The 14,885-nt window shown below is 45.3% G+C and overlaps 1 protein-coding gene across 7 annotated transcripts in view; it reads left to right on the top strand.

Moving 5' to 3' along the window:
• Nucleotides 1–14,885, top strand: part of FAM13C (family with sequence similarity 13 member C) — a 135,813-nt gene that overhangs the window by 83,113 nt on the left and 37,815 nt on the right. For all 7 annotated transcript variants that reach the window (XM_060126157.1, XM_060126161.1, XM_060126160.1 and 4 more), the window contains one exon: nucleotides 10,557–10,641. In XM_060126157.1, the coding sequence (XP_059982140.1) occupies nucleotides 10,557–10,641 (85 nt within the window). The remainder of the gene's footprint in view (nucleotides 1–10,556; nucleotides 10,642–14,885) is intronic.

Below are 14,885 nucleotides of genomic sequence, written 5' to 3'. Positions count from 1 at the left end.
TTTAGGCAACAGACTCCTATGGAATAAAGGTGGGAAATACTACCTTAATATTTTTAATGCAAATAGAAAATACATATAGAAAAGTGCACATATCGTAAGTGTATGGCTGGATGAATTCTCACAAAGTGTGTAACCAGCATCAAGAAACACAACATTATTAGCATCCAGGCACCCTTATTTAATTCCTTCCAGTCACTCTTCCCCTATAAGGATAACTGTTCTTTGGACTTAAGTAGATTTGTTTTGTCTCTTTTTGAATTTCTTATAAATGGGCTGTATGTACTCTTTTGTGTCTGGTTTCATTTACTCAGTATTATGTTTATGAGATTCATACATGTTTGGCACGTAGTTTTAGCTTTCACTCTCCTTGCTGTAACCCATTGTATGGTTGTTTCTAGTTTTTGACTCATGATCAGTTGCTACTAATTGTACTTTTTAAAAATGAACTCTCTTTCAGTCTCTCTGTACAGCTGATTTTTTATAGGAGTATTCCTTCCATCTCCAAGTGGATATGTAAGGTAGAATTTTTTGTTATGTTACCTATCTTCATTGCTCTTTGCCCCTTTTATTTATTTATTTAATTTTTATTTATTTATTTATTTTTGGCTGCGTTAGGTCTTTGTTGCTGCGCGCGGCCTTTCTCTAGTTGCGACGGGGTTGGGGGGGCTACTCTGTTGTGGTGTGCGGGCTTCTCTTGTTGTGGAGCACAAGCTCCAGGCACGTGGGCTCAGCAGTTGCGGTGCATGGGCTCAGTAGTTGTGGCCCACGGGCTTAATTGCTCCACGGCCTGTGGGATCCTCCCAGACCAGGGCTCGAACCCTTGTTCCCTGCATTGGCAGGTGGATTCTAAACCCCTGCGCCACCAGGGAAGCCCCTGTCCCTTTTATTTATACACCACAGCCTCCAACACACAGCCTTCTAGTTCTTTAAAAAGAACCCACTAGTTCCATATCTGCTCTCTTCCTTCCATTCCAACTTGCAAGTCTAAAGTAAAAAAGGAGTTTCTTGAGCATTGTAAGAAGCATGGTCCGCAAATACTTTCCAGATGTTTCTATGGACCCTAATGTTGTAATTGTCGATTGTAGCAATTTTAAGATGTTACATATGTGCTTTATATTTTCTCCAAATTTCACATCTCGTATTTCACATCTACTTTTTAAACGTCTTAATTCCACTTGCTCTGTCACAGATAGATGGGGCTCAGCTATATTTGATCCCAGAGCTGGTGCTTGACCCGAGCTCTCCTGTATGTAGTAAGGTGATACATGATGTGACATGGCTACCTATGAGCATCTGTCTCTGGGTGTGTTCCCAGTACTTTCCCAGTGAACTGAAAAACTCATTTCTTATTTCTACTGGGTGTGAGTATACATCTGATTCCTGCCAGCCTCACTTTTCTTCTGCCAGTCTCCAGCTCCTAGTTTTTGACCTTGGTTCTCTTGATAGGACTTGCCTCTCTGTTCCATGAGTTTTGGTGTCTCTGGGAGTATACTGTAGGAGTTGGTTTCTGAAAACCTGATTAAGTGTCCATTCTGGCGTTGAGCTGAACTTTCACACTCTGCCTCTGTAAGACATCAGGAGATTTTATTTGTTGGGGTCCCCTGGATCCTGGTTGGAAAATATCTGCCTCTGTAAAACATCAGAAGATATTATTTGTTGGGGTGTCATAGATCCTGATTGGAAAATATTCTAGACTTGAGATCGTCAATGTCTAATCCACCTTGATCCTTGGTTTTAGTCATTTCCCTGTGTCCATGTAATCAATAAGCAATCAGTAGTTCAAAAAGTTGCTTGAAGGATAAAATGAGAAAAAATATCGTTTTCCCTCTCCACATCCTAGTAGATCGCATTCCTGGCTTCAGTTTCATTTAAGTAAAATAAGAGATGTATGAAGAAAATGAACGGGTCTCCCCTTCCCTGAGAAAACATGCCATATTGGGTCCTCCTCCTCCTTTTTCCAACTCCCAGACTGCATATCATAAAGCAGCCCATCAACTTCTTGTAGTTTTTCATTTGTGAGATTGAGGCAGGTTTTGAATTGGGTTAACTCTAGGACTGCTTTCAGTTTTCACACTCACTGATTCCACCTTTTTTTGTTTTTCTTCATTTTCCCAGCCCTTGTAGAATTTAGTCATAGGTTCCCATGACGGATGGAATGAGGCAAATTGAGGCCCTTTTTGAGTGTATGTGCACATGTCTACGTGTGGGTCTCCATGTGAAGGATTTGATTGTCTTTTTATTACCATCCATAGTTTAGCATATAGATACGTTTTGGCGTCAAGCCATAGCAGACCTCCAGATGGTACTTACTGTTTGGTTTGAGATGTGTTTCTCCCTCAAAATTGTTTTAATTTTGAGAAAATGGTCTAGCAGGAGGCTTATTCAGGCCCTTGATACTCCTGAGTTGGCTGAATGGTATTTCTTTCTGTAGGAATAGGCAGCTGTCTTTTTCTATTGAAATGCAAACCCAGTCTATAGGGATGGGCCTTAGATCAGAATTGACTGATAATTTTTTTTCCAGTATCTGGGTTTTTTTCCTTGTGACTGAAAGTCAATTCAAGCTGGCTTTCATAAATAACAGGATTTTATTGATTCAAACGCCTGAAACTTTAGGATCAGGATAGGCTTCACAAATGGCTAGTTCCAGGGATTAATACTGACCTTATCTTTGGGTTGACCAACCCTCTCTAGGGACACACTGTTCTTACAGCTAGTAATTCCGGTGTATATTAGTTTTCTATTACTGTGAAACAAATTCCCAAAAGCTTAACAGCTTCAAACATCCATTTATTAGCTCACAGTTGTGTAGGTCATAAATTTGAGTAGACTCCATTGGATTCTCTGCTCAAGGTCTCACAAAAATGAAAACAAGGCATTGGCTGTGATAGACTCTTATCTGGAGGTTCCGGAGAAGAGTCCATGTCCAAGCTCATTCAGGTCATTGCCTGAATTTACTTCCTTGAGGTTGTAGGACTGTAGACCCCATTTCCTTGTTGGTCAGCATCTGGGGGATAGCTCTCAGCTTCTAGACACTGCCTGCGTTCCCTCTCACATGGGCCCCTTCACCTTTGAGCCAGCAGCACCAAATCCTTCTGTGCTCCAGATCTCTGTGATGTTGTATTCTGCCAGCTGGAAGAAACACTCTGCTTTTAAAAGGCTCACCTGATTGGGTCAGGCCCATCCAAGCAATCTCTGTATCCTTGGTCACCTGAGTTAGGACTTTAATTATATCTGCAAAATCTCTTCTTAGCAGCATCTAAATTCGTGTTTGATTGAGTAACCAGGGTACAGGAATCTTGGGGGCCATCTTTAAGATTCTGCCTATCACACAGGAGAAATGGAGTCCTTTCTAGATCCATAAAGTTCCATACTTGAGTCTCATGTATCTGGCTTGTGACTTGTAGCCCATTCTTGAACCAATCACTATGACCTTGGGAAACTATTGAAGTCCATTCCATGAGTTGAAAATGAGACACATTCTATTTTTCGAAAATCCACATCTTATCATGTAGGAAAGCTCAGAGTCCTGTTTTAGAACGTGAGTTTATAGAACTATATTATTCTCTCCCAAACATCTTGTTTTTATTGTTTATTTAATAAAGTAAACATATTGAGGATATCACAAACAGGTAAAACTAAGTACACGACTCCCTCTTCCTAGGTTGAAATCTAATCATCTGGCTGGAAGGAAATTTGGTTTGGGTTATCATGTGTGGTGGCAAGATTGCCCTTGTTTAAGAAAGAAGTGCCGCTATTATCAGAATAAGACCTGGATCCTCTTGTCAGCAGAGGACTACTTGAAGTGAATAGCTTGTTCTCTTACATTGAATCTCTCCATTGGGTAGTGCAGGACAGTGAGGGCTGACCATCCTGAGGAAGCTGGGATGGGCTGAGCCGAGGTGCACTGGTCCTCAGTTAGACTTGGCTGCAAAGCATACTGGGACATAAGCAACACAGGCCCCACAGGGATTAGCCAAATGCCCAGTGTCCCTAGGGATGGGGTGAATTTGGCGTTTTTTTGTAGCCATCACCATTGGAGGAAGTCCCACTTCTTTTGGCAAGAACACCCAGAGGACGGCAGCAGCAGTTCAGGAGGTAACACTGCCTTGCTTCCGAGCACCCCATACTTTATACTTCCTGATGTGGAGGTCCTGCTTCAGGGGGTACCAGGGCTGGAGGCCAGTGAGGCTGTCAGAAGGCTGGAGGTCGGGGAAAAGCTATTGTTCCTGGGACAGGTAGCGCTAAACAGGCAACCAAGGCAGCATTTAGGGTGGGTCAAGTCCCTAGGGAATAGGGCAGTATTTCTCAAAGTGTGGACCTTGGACCTCCTGCGTCTAAGTGACCCTGCCCCAGGCCACAGAATCCGTGTCTGTCCCTGCCTGGGAGCGTATGTCTTTAACAAACTCCTCAGTGATTCGTAAGCATTTTAAAATTTCTGAACCAGGGCAGCAAGGAGGCTTGAAATTGGATACTCAGAAAGGCCTCCCAAGTACTGCCTAAAGGGTCCAGGCAAACAACACTAATATTCAATGCAGGATTTTTATGGTTGGCCCCTGTTCTACTCATTGTGCTAGGTGCAGCCGTGAACAATGGCAGTATGCTTCCAGCCCTTCTGGAGCTGGAAGGAGCCAGTAAACAAGTAGAGAAATAAATAAAATTCTATATTATAGTGAGTGTTGGGAAGGAAAAAATCAAGATGCTAAAAGAGAAATTGGGGGCCCTCTTTGGATGAGGTAATCAGAACTGGCTTAAGATGTGATGGAAATTTGACTGTGAAGCAACTACAGCTGAATTCAAGGCCTGGGGAGGTAGGGGCAGGGAGTAGATGGAAAGGAGGGGTGGGGTGCGTGCGTGTGCGTGTGTGTGTGTGTGCACGTGTGTGCATGTGTGTGTTGGGGTGGAGCCTACACAGGACACAGGAAAGCTCAGGGAAGAGAGTGGTAACTAGAAATGGGGTTGTTTGGGACCCTGTTGTATCCTCTGTTTTGAGCAGATTTCCAGTTTGATTTTGCCACAGAGAATCTATGTACAGTTCTTGGATAGATAGAGGGATGGGAGAGGGTCACGAAACCGCTTCACAGAAATTAAAAGTAAGCCGTCTCTCCTCTGCAACTGGTGAATTGCAGACAAAGGCATCCTAAAATAGTATTCCACCATCCAGGCTGTGTGGGTGTTCTCCATTCCAGCCAACTAAAGTGGGACCCAGTAATTGTAGAGGAGAGAAAATGAGTAGAGTATTTTCTAAAACAAGTCGCATATTTTCCATTATGTAAAAGAGAAAAATTAGCTTGTAGAAAACCACACCTCGGTTTCACGGATGTCTCTCTGGTTTCTTTGATGACCAGATGGGAGAACTGGGGAAGCAGAGGTAGGCATTGTTCTTTAGAGGATCCATCAGCCTTTGTTCAGTTTTCCTGCAGATTGTAGAGACCCATTCAGGGAGACTTTGGATGTAAACCTGGAAAAGCCAGCTGGCAGGCTGGCCTCAAGGGAGGGGCTGGGGGCAGCCTGCCAGGGACCAGGAGCCCCCCCCACCCCGCAGCCCCCGAGCAAGAGAAGGGCCGGAGGTAGCACTGGGACCACAGGGGTTGGCTGCCCTTCATTTTTCTGTAGGGGTAAAGCTCATTCCTGCATAAAAGGTCACCAAGTCAGTCAAGGTTGGAGAGTGAAACAGCTGCTTATTCACTCTGCGGGCTTGTGGTGACTTTCCTCCATCACCCTATGACAGTGTAGTAGCCATCTCCCCACCAGACTGGAGCCCCGCGAGAGGAAGGGGCTGACATCAGTCTCATGCTCCAGAGCCCAGTGTATCTCTTTGTGCGTTGAGAGCTGCCGGAGCCTGGGAGCAGCACGTGTGCTGGTACAGCTGCTGGGGGCATGACCCTCACGTGTGTGATGCAAGCAGTGCTCCAGCCTTCTGAGAGGAGGCTCTGTGGGGCTCAGCCCTGATGGGACAGGCTGGATTCCTCCTGTTGCCCACTGGAAGGACATGTATGTGACAGTGGCATAGATTGCTCATAGGCAAAGCCTCCAGCTTCCCCTGTTGTGCGTCCTCTGGTCACCAGGCTCCATCCCACACGGGGCATCCAAGCCTCCACTCTCTGTCCCTGTGCTGAGGAACAGCAGGTGGTCCTCAGGGAAGGGGTCAGTGAGGGTTGGGGAGGGACATAGCTGATGACAGTCGGTGAGCAGAGTTTCTTCCATTCTGCCTCCTCAATTCCAGCAGTTTATGTTTTCCCTTCTCCTTGGATGTCTTCTTGTCCCTCGAGACCTTCATCTCCTCTCTCCTGTTCCATTTGCCACTCTGCTCTCCCCCATTCCTTTAAGCTTCCTCCTACCTGGTGTCTGAGAGAGGAGCAAACCAGCCGTGCAAAAGGATCTCCTTCGACGCTCGGAGCATCGGTTCGGTTTCAGTATGAGTACAAGTGAGGGAGGAGGAGGGCGGGAAGCCGGGTGAGAACCCCCTGTGACTACTCCCAGTGGTAACTGGGTCTCAGCATTACACCCCACTCTCTGGGGGAGGAGAGAGTCCTCTGAACGTGACCTGACGAGCTCCTCTGCAGTGAGATTCTTTGCTGTTGATTTGTGTTGTGTGAACACTTGCTTCAGTTCCACAAACACCTTCCAAGCATCCACTCTGTCAGGTTCTGTGCACCAGCCTCAGTACACGGACATGTTTGCTTTTCTTTCCTGGAAAGTTGGAAGGGAACTTTCAAGTCACGTAGTCTCAGGTTCTTCCTGGGCAGATGCAGAGTGAGGCCCTGGGGGTAGAGTGATGAGTCAAGGTCAAGAGATGCTATGGGGTCTGGCCTCCCACACCACCAGCCCTCTGCCCAGCAGCCCCTGGGGTTTGGAGATGAACGTAATAACCACGGAGTCCAGTGCTTGAGTGTTTCCCACGTGCTGATGCTGTGCAAAGTGCTCTCTGTGCCTTCCCTTGTTTAACTCTTCGAGCAGGTGCCACTGTCGCTGTCATTATTGCCGCTTTTTATGCATGAGGAAACTAAGGCTTAGAATAGCCAAGATTCTTGCCCCAAGTTAGCTGCACAGTATGTAGCAGAGATGGCCTCTGGTTTGGTGAGATGGCCTCTGGTTTGGTGTGAAGGCCAAGTCCTCCTCTGCTTTGTAGAATCTACAAGAGCACGTAGAGTTTACAGGAGGCGGCTGGTTCCACGTCCTCCCTCTAAATGTAGAGAAGGACTGGTTTTCTTTCTTTTTTACTTTTTGTTTTTTAAAATTGTGGTAAAATAGATATAACATAAAATTTAACGTTTTAACCATTTTAAAGTATACAGTTCGGTGGCATTAAGCACATTCACACGGTTGTGCAAGCATCACCGTCGGCTCCAGAACTTTATCTATCTTCCCAGCCTCACACTCTGCACCCTTTAAACGCTAACTCCCTTTCCTTCCCCACCAGCCCCTGGCAGCCACCATACTACTTGCCATCTCTATGAATTTTACTGCTCTAGATACTTGTCCTTTTGTGACTGGCTTATTTCACTTAGCATAATATCCTCAAGGTCCATTCGTGTCGTAGCGTGTGTTCAAATTTTCTTCCTCTTTAAGGCTAATTAACATTCCACTGTATGTATCTATCACATTTTATTTATCAGTTCATCTGCGGATGGACACTTGGGTTGCTTCCAACTTGTATTAATCTGCTGATACCCTGTTAGGACTGCCGTTAACAAAAAGATACCAGAGACTCGGTGGCTGAAACAGCATTTATTATCTCGCAGTTCTGGAGGTAAGAAGTCCAAGATTAAGGTGCCGGCAAAATTGGTTTCTCCTGAAGCCTCCTCCTTGGCTTGCAGATGGCTGCCTTTTCACTGTGTCCTCACATGGCATTTCCTCTGTGTATGTGCATCCCTGGTGTCTCTCTCTCTCTATAAGGGCACTGGTCATATTGGATTAGGGCCTCACCCTTATGACCTTATTTTACCTTGATTGCATCTTAAAAGCCCTGTCTCCAAATATAGTTACATTGTGGGTTAGGGCTTCAATATATGAACTTGGGGGAGACAGTTCAGTCCATAATACATTTCTTGGTTATTGTGAACAATGTTGCTGTGAACATGGGTATACAAATATCTGTTAGAGTCACTGCTTTCAGTTCTTTCAGTGGGTTTGCTGGATCATACAGTAGTTCTGTTTTCAGAATTACCATATTTGAGGAACTACCTATTTTTAGAAACACCTGTTTGTGGAACCACCATTCTGTTTGCTGTTGCAGCTGTACCGTCTGACATTCTCACGGCATTATTTCTTAATTTTCAGAGTAGTTTTGCTCTTTTTGAGAGGTCACTCCAATATCCAAAGTCCTTCAGTTGGAAGCTTGCCTGGAATCATTCTTTTTGCTTCCCAGATGCTTGGGTACTAAATCTTTCCAGAACCTTGGTGCCCTTGCTCCTTCTGTACCACCTGTCAGTAGCCTTGGGCTCTTGCTTCCACACTTAGCTTCTGGGAAGACATCCCAGAGAGGAAGAAGAAGCTATAAAAAAAAATGGCCTGGTGTCAGGCAGATGCTTCATCCAAGCTGTGGGCTCCCAGGCAGCAGCCCCTGAGCACAGGGAGGTTTGTACTAGGTCTTGCTCCAACTCTGAGCTGAGCAGAGGAGGAGTCCTGAGCCTGCGAGGGACCTGCCGCTTTCAGACTGGCCAAGAGACAACAGATTTAAGACATTCCTCAGTGAGCAGCTGTTTTTTAAAACTTTTTACTTATTTTTTTAAACATCTTTATTGGAGTATAATTGCTTTACAATGGTGTGTTAGTTTCTGCTTTATAACAAAGTGAATCAGCTATACATATATCCCCATCTCTCCTCCCTCTTGTGTCTCCCTCCCTCCCTCCCACCCTCCCTATCCCACCCCTCTAGGTGGTCACAAAGCACCGAGCTGATCTCTCTGTGATGTGCGGCTGCTTCCCACTAGCTGTCTATTTTACGTTTGGTAGTGTATATATGTCCATGCCACTCTCTCGCTTCGTCCCAGCTTACCCTTCCCCCTCCCCATATCTTCAAGTCCATTCTCTAGTTGGTCTGCATCTTTATTCCCATCTTGTTCCTAGGTTCTTCTGACCATTTTTTTTTCTTTTTCTTTCTTTTTTTTTTAGATTCCATATATATGTGTTAGCATACGGTATTTGTTTTTCTCTTCTTAGTGAGCAGCTTTTAAAACACCGCTGTGGGTTCGTATGTACTCACATCAACAGTATGATGAGGGTATGTGTGCGGGGAGGGGTTGGGATGGGAGGAGGTGCGGGGCGTGGGTGTGTATGTGAGGTAAGGTGTGAGGGTGTCAGGGCACAAGGGGTGGGGTAGGGTGTGAGAGTGGGAGATGGGAATGAGGGTGCATCTGGGGCTGTGTGTGTGTGTGATAGGGCGTGAGGGTATGTGTGGGCCATGGTCTGGGGGTGTGTGTCTGGGGTGGGATGTAGTGGTGGTTATGAGGGTGTGTGGGGAATAGGTTATATGAAGGCGGGCTGTCAGCAGGTGCTTGGGTGCGTGTGTGCGCATGTGTGTGTTGCAGGGTCAGAGCGGGGAAAAGGACACACGACTCCACTCCGGGTAGCCCCCCGTCCCCCACCAGGAGCTCTGGGGCCTGCAGAGCTGCCCTGTTGCAGGGGACTGGGGCCCAGCCAGGGACTCGGCATGACTCACTTTGACCTGGTTGGGGGAATGAATTTGCCGGGGCGTCTGCATCACAGCAGCATACGCATACGTGCGTCAGTCTGTCTGACTTTGCTCGTATTAAGAACCGCTGGAGGAATTTAAAATGAGAAAGGAAGAGGGGGAGTGGGGAGTTTGTGCTGGCAGTGATGAACGGTAAACTGCTTCTCCCTCAGTGGCTGGGTCAGACTAAGGGACCAAGGTCATCTCCCTCCATCCCTCTACTCTGTTCTTGGTAAAAGGCAGCTGTATCCATTCCATGTGAGAAAAGTAACTTCAGAAGATACACGTACAGACACACACACACACACACACACACACAGACACCCCTACACACCTACAGGCACGCACACACCCCACATGCAGATGCACATAAGGGAGCCCCGAAGCACCTCCCAGCTGCCAGGCGGCCTCTGCAGCAGTCACTGTGTGCACTGCGGCTTTTATGAATGGTAGCCTGGGAGGGGCCTAATGTCATTCGCTCCTGATGTCAGCACAATGAATGAAACACTTGCAAAGCGTAAAGGCTCAACCACTGGGGAAGCAGATACCTTCTCAGACTGGTTCTCCGGGTGCAGTGTCTCTTGCTGACGAAATCATCAGTCCCGTGTGTCACAGATAATCAATATACGTTAGGATTGATATGAAGCAGAAACAGAGACTGCCTGTGGAAGAGCGCGCCTCTGATGCCGGCACAGCCAGCCCTGCCTGAAGCAGCTGAGGCCGAGACCCCCTTCCTGCCAGGCGCCGGAGAAAGAGCTGCAGACCCAGCGTTGCTTCAGGATCTGACTGAGCCAGCCCGATGTTCTGCTTTTGCTGGCAGAATCCCTTGCTGAAGCTCCAAGCCCTGGAAACTGATCTGTGCTCTGCCTTTTTGACACACCAGGAAGAAGCCGCTCAGGTGCACGGAGTCAAGGATCCAGCCCCGGCGTCCGGCCAGAGCGCCCCTGCTGAGTGGGCAGATGCCACAGGTAAGAGCCTGGGCTCGAGGGGGCGGGCTCCCCGTCTGTACTGTCACGGTAGTTCTACGTCTTGCTGCTTCCTCCTAAACCTGGCCCCGTGGGAAACAGTGCCTGGTGCACCGGGGGGCTGAGTGGGGGCGGGGGCAGGAGGCATGAAGATGTGCTGGAATCCACATCTCCCTCTCTAGCTGGGGGCCAAGGGTCAGACTTCCAGAGATGGTGTCAGGTGAAAAGCACCCGTAATACCTGGTCTTCGTTTTCCTATTTGGTCTCCTGTGACACACAAGCGGCATGTTTATATGTCACTGGATTTAGATCATCTGTGCTGTCTTGAGACTCAGCTCATGATATTTTTGAGGGATTAGGGGAGTTTCAACATTGCTGCTTCGTTTCTTCTGTTAACTGCTTGTAAGATGATCCGTCACCCCAGGGAAGGTGGAGGTGAGTGACACAGCTCCTTCCAACGCTATATTGTCTTTTTCTGTCTCATTTTTTTAGCATTAATTTCTGTGTTGAAAAGTCTCAAACTTGGGTCTCATTTGGCTGTTAGTTTCTCTAGTTTTAATCTCGGGGATAGTAGGTTGGCTAGCAAGCAGAATGCAAATCAATGCTCCCAGGAAGACTTTGATGGGAAAGAAGTACTAAATTTATATGGGCAGAAACGAGAGCACAGCTTATCTTTTCTAACATCAGTGGGTCAGAGGTTTGCACACTGGTTTCTGAGTGGATGGTAGAAATAGGCTTAGGTGAGCTTGCTCCAGGAGTTGAAGGAAGAGATTTACAAAGGTAATCTGTATCCATACCATTAGCAATAATGCATTGAAGATATTACTGTTTAAAACAGACCCACATGGTCTAAGTAGGCAAAACAGCCATCTCCAGTGTTTGAATATGTATTAATAACAGTGGCTAATAATAGCTAGTAATAGTAGCTACTATTATTATGGAAGACTTTCTGTGATCCAGGCACTGTTCTAAGCACTTCATAGCTATTAATTTAAATCGTTAAACCTGTGAAATAATACTATTCATAGTAAGGACACTGAGGCCTAGTGTGGCCCTCCTGGTAAGTGGTAAATTACTTCCCTGTGGATGCAGGTAGCCAGTTGGCTGTCCTTGTTGCCTGGTGAGCTCCTCTGCTCTGTTGGCCATTGTGTTTGGATGAGATGCAAGTACAATCAGGTAGGAGCCAGTGTCAAGCCAGTTAGGGATTGGAGTCAGATTATTAGACAATGCCCTTCTTCTTCTACCAACCCCATATTCCACACCCTGTAAACAGCATACAAAACACATAGAGAAGTCCCAAGCCAAATACAAATTAACTTTTGAATTATATGATGCTTTGTATAACTTCACAAGTATCTGGCAAAGACTGTTTAATAAAATATTTGCTGCCTGTTGGATATGGAGATGCATATATAGATATATACACACACATATACATATATGTGTATTTATACATATTTTAACATGACTTTTATGTGTATGTGTCTTATTTTTTCCAAAGGTCAATAATAGTTTTACGTTTTCTCATTCTGGATGGACGGGATTTTGAATAAACTTATTAACACATTCTTTATAAAATAGAAATATGTACTAAGTTTATGTAGGGATCACCCACACAAAAGAACCATCAATATATTCCATGTTAGGTGTCAAATGGCAGAAATGGGCAAAGGGCTCTTTATAGAGGAGGCCTGTAGGCTGGATGCTGGATTTTCCAAAATGTAGGTGAATCTGAGATACGCCAGAGTCCTTCCAAGAGAGTTTATGAAAAAGAGAGGTTTCCACTCTGGGGTGTGTTTGTGTGTGTGTGTGTGTGTGCGTGTGTGTGTACGCACGCGCACAAGTGCACACGTGCACTAGGCAAAAACAGCTCCTGCAAGTTTTCAAAGATAAAACCTATCCTGATGTTTTTGGCCTTTGCAGAGCTCATGAATAGGAGTCTCGTTTAGCTAAACTGACTGCATGGGAATTGATGCAGGGAAAGTGAAGAAGTCCCAGCCCCGATTTTGGACCTTGGAATGCTTTATTTCGCCCATGTTTCACTGTAATTTTATTAAAAAAATATACCTTTGACACAATCTATAAACCACCTACTCTAGATGTTTTCAGGGACCTAAGGAGTTTCTTCATTTGGCAGGAATATTGCCAAAGTGATAAGCATTTCAAAGAGGCTTTCACAGTTCAATTTATGGGATAGTGTGGTCTCATTGTCTTCCAAGACACACTCTTCTAGGAAGGCCCTGCATTTTCTAGTCCACGTGTCACTCAGAAGGGAGAAATTTATGCTCATATTAGATCAGCTGTTCTTAACTCAGGGCCTGTGAATGGATTTCTTGAGTGATGTTTGAACACCTGGAAACTATAGTTTTGTGTGTGTGTGTGTGTGTGTGCGTAAAGCCCTGATAATAGTGTGATTGCATGGATTAGCACAGATGTCGTAAGTCTGTAAAAAGTTACAGTAACTTAAAAAAATTCTTTTTCTCTTAAAGTCTAGAATCTAGCCCTGGGCCTTAGATGTCTATAAATATTGGATTATTAATTGTTGATGTGAATATTTGGTATAAGAAGGACAAAATCCAACAAGGGATTTTTACAGGAATATCTGGGTATAATGTGCTACTAATTAACCATTCAGAGCAAACATTCAGAAATATAACTTGTGATTTAAGTAGGTTTCAACCTTACTTTCGACTTGATTTAAGGCATGACTTAAGTAGTTTAACTTTTCTTTAAACATCAAGGTTAGATTTTTAATTTTTTAATTTATTTTAATTTTTATTTTTTTGGGCCGTGCCACACGGCTTACGGGATCTTAGGTCCCCAGCCAGGGATTGAATCCAGGCCCTCGGCAGTGGAAGCGCCAAGTCCCTAACCACTGGACCACCAGGGAAGTCCCTGAAGTTGTTTAACTTTTGCAGGGGGCATCTGAAATGCTGGTCTGAGCAAAGTACCGTATTCTCTATGTCTTGAGATCAAATATTGTGTTTTAACTTGAGTTTACAGGATACAAAGATTAGTCTCACCTAGTAAAATACCTGAGATGCTCCCTTGTTCTAGAAATCCAATTACAAACTGCACTTGCAGCAAGAGCAGGTTTTGTGGCACCCCGAAGGGACACTGTGTTCTAGAGAGCGTTCCTGAACCTGCCCGCACATCACAATTAACAGCAAGCTTTTCTACCTGGGGATTTTCGGTCCTCATCTCTAGACCATCTAGGGTTGGAAGTCCTGGAGTCTTTATATTTCGTAAACATTCTTGAGTATTGGGAGCCACTATTTAAGTGGACAGTGTCTTGAATTAAGAGAGAAAGAAGGCCAGGTTCTCTTAGGTTTTCTTTGACTCAGTTTCATCAATGGAAAGAGCTCACAGACCACATGGACTTATACCTTAGGGTCTGTGACCAGTTGGCTCAGTCCATTCACTTCAGGAGAAAGGTGCTCAAGCTAGAGCTCGAGGTGGGCGGGCTGGGGACAGGGACAGATCTGAGGGATGTAGAGGGCTTTAGAGAAAAGCGACACAGAAGGTACCAGCTGCAAGGCAGCTTTGGGACTGTACAGAGGGTAACCAACTGCCCCAGTTTTAGCACTAAAAATTCCACATGCTGGGAAGTCCTCAATTTCAGGCAATCCAGGACAGCTGGTCACCCTACCTCTAGGTTGCAAACCGCATAATGCGAGATGGAAACCCACATGATAGTGAGGCTCAAATTCCTCTAACTGAATCAGCAGCCCTCTCTTACAGCTGAAGCAAATGTTTCCACCAGACATTAGTAAGCATCTATTCTGGTGGTGTTGATGGGAAAATGGAATGAGGATTGTCTTTTCACCAGATTGTCATTTTCAACGTATGTACAAGGACCATTTGACGTTGCTCCCCATGACTAAGCATAGTAACCCCTGTTCTGTCTGAGCACAGGTGATGGAATTTTTAACAAAAGCTGTCACTGGAGATAACTGAAGACTTATTACTGTAAGTAAAAATTCTAAAGCAATACCTAATTAATTATTTTATTATAAAATCTTGACTTTCACATTGAACTTTCCATTTGGGTAAAAGCCTTGTTGCTAACGTTGCTTGAAAGCACTAATGTATCTAGGTACAGTCTGTAATTATTCCCATAAAGAATACTGTATGGTCTGTAGGTCTCTTCCTAAGGTTGAAGTTGAAATGGGGCAGACTCGAAGAGAGCCTGACCTTCTCTGTCGTATTTTAAGACACTGTCTACCTGACCAGATGTTCCCAATTAC

The sequence above is a fragment of the Lagenorhynchus albirostris genome, chromosome 16 (assembly GCF_949774975.1).
Source record: "Lagenorhynchus albirostris chromosome 16, mLagAlb1.1, whole genome shotgun sequence".
Taxonomy (NCBI): Eukaryota; Metazoa; Chordata; class Mammalia; order Artiodactyla; family Delphinidae; genus Lagenorhynchus; species Lagenorhynchus albirostris.
This window is presented reverse-complemented; position numbering and strand designations above follow the sequence as displayed.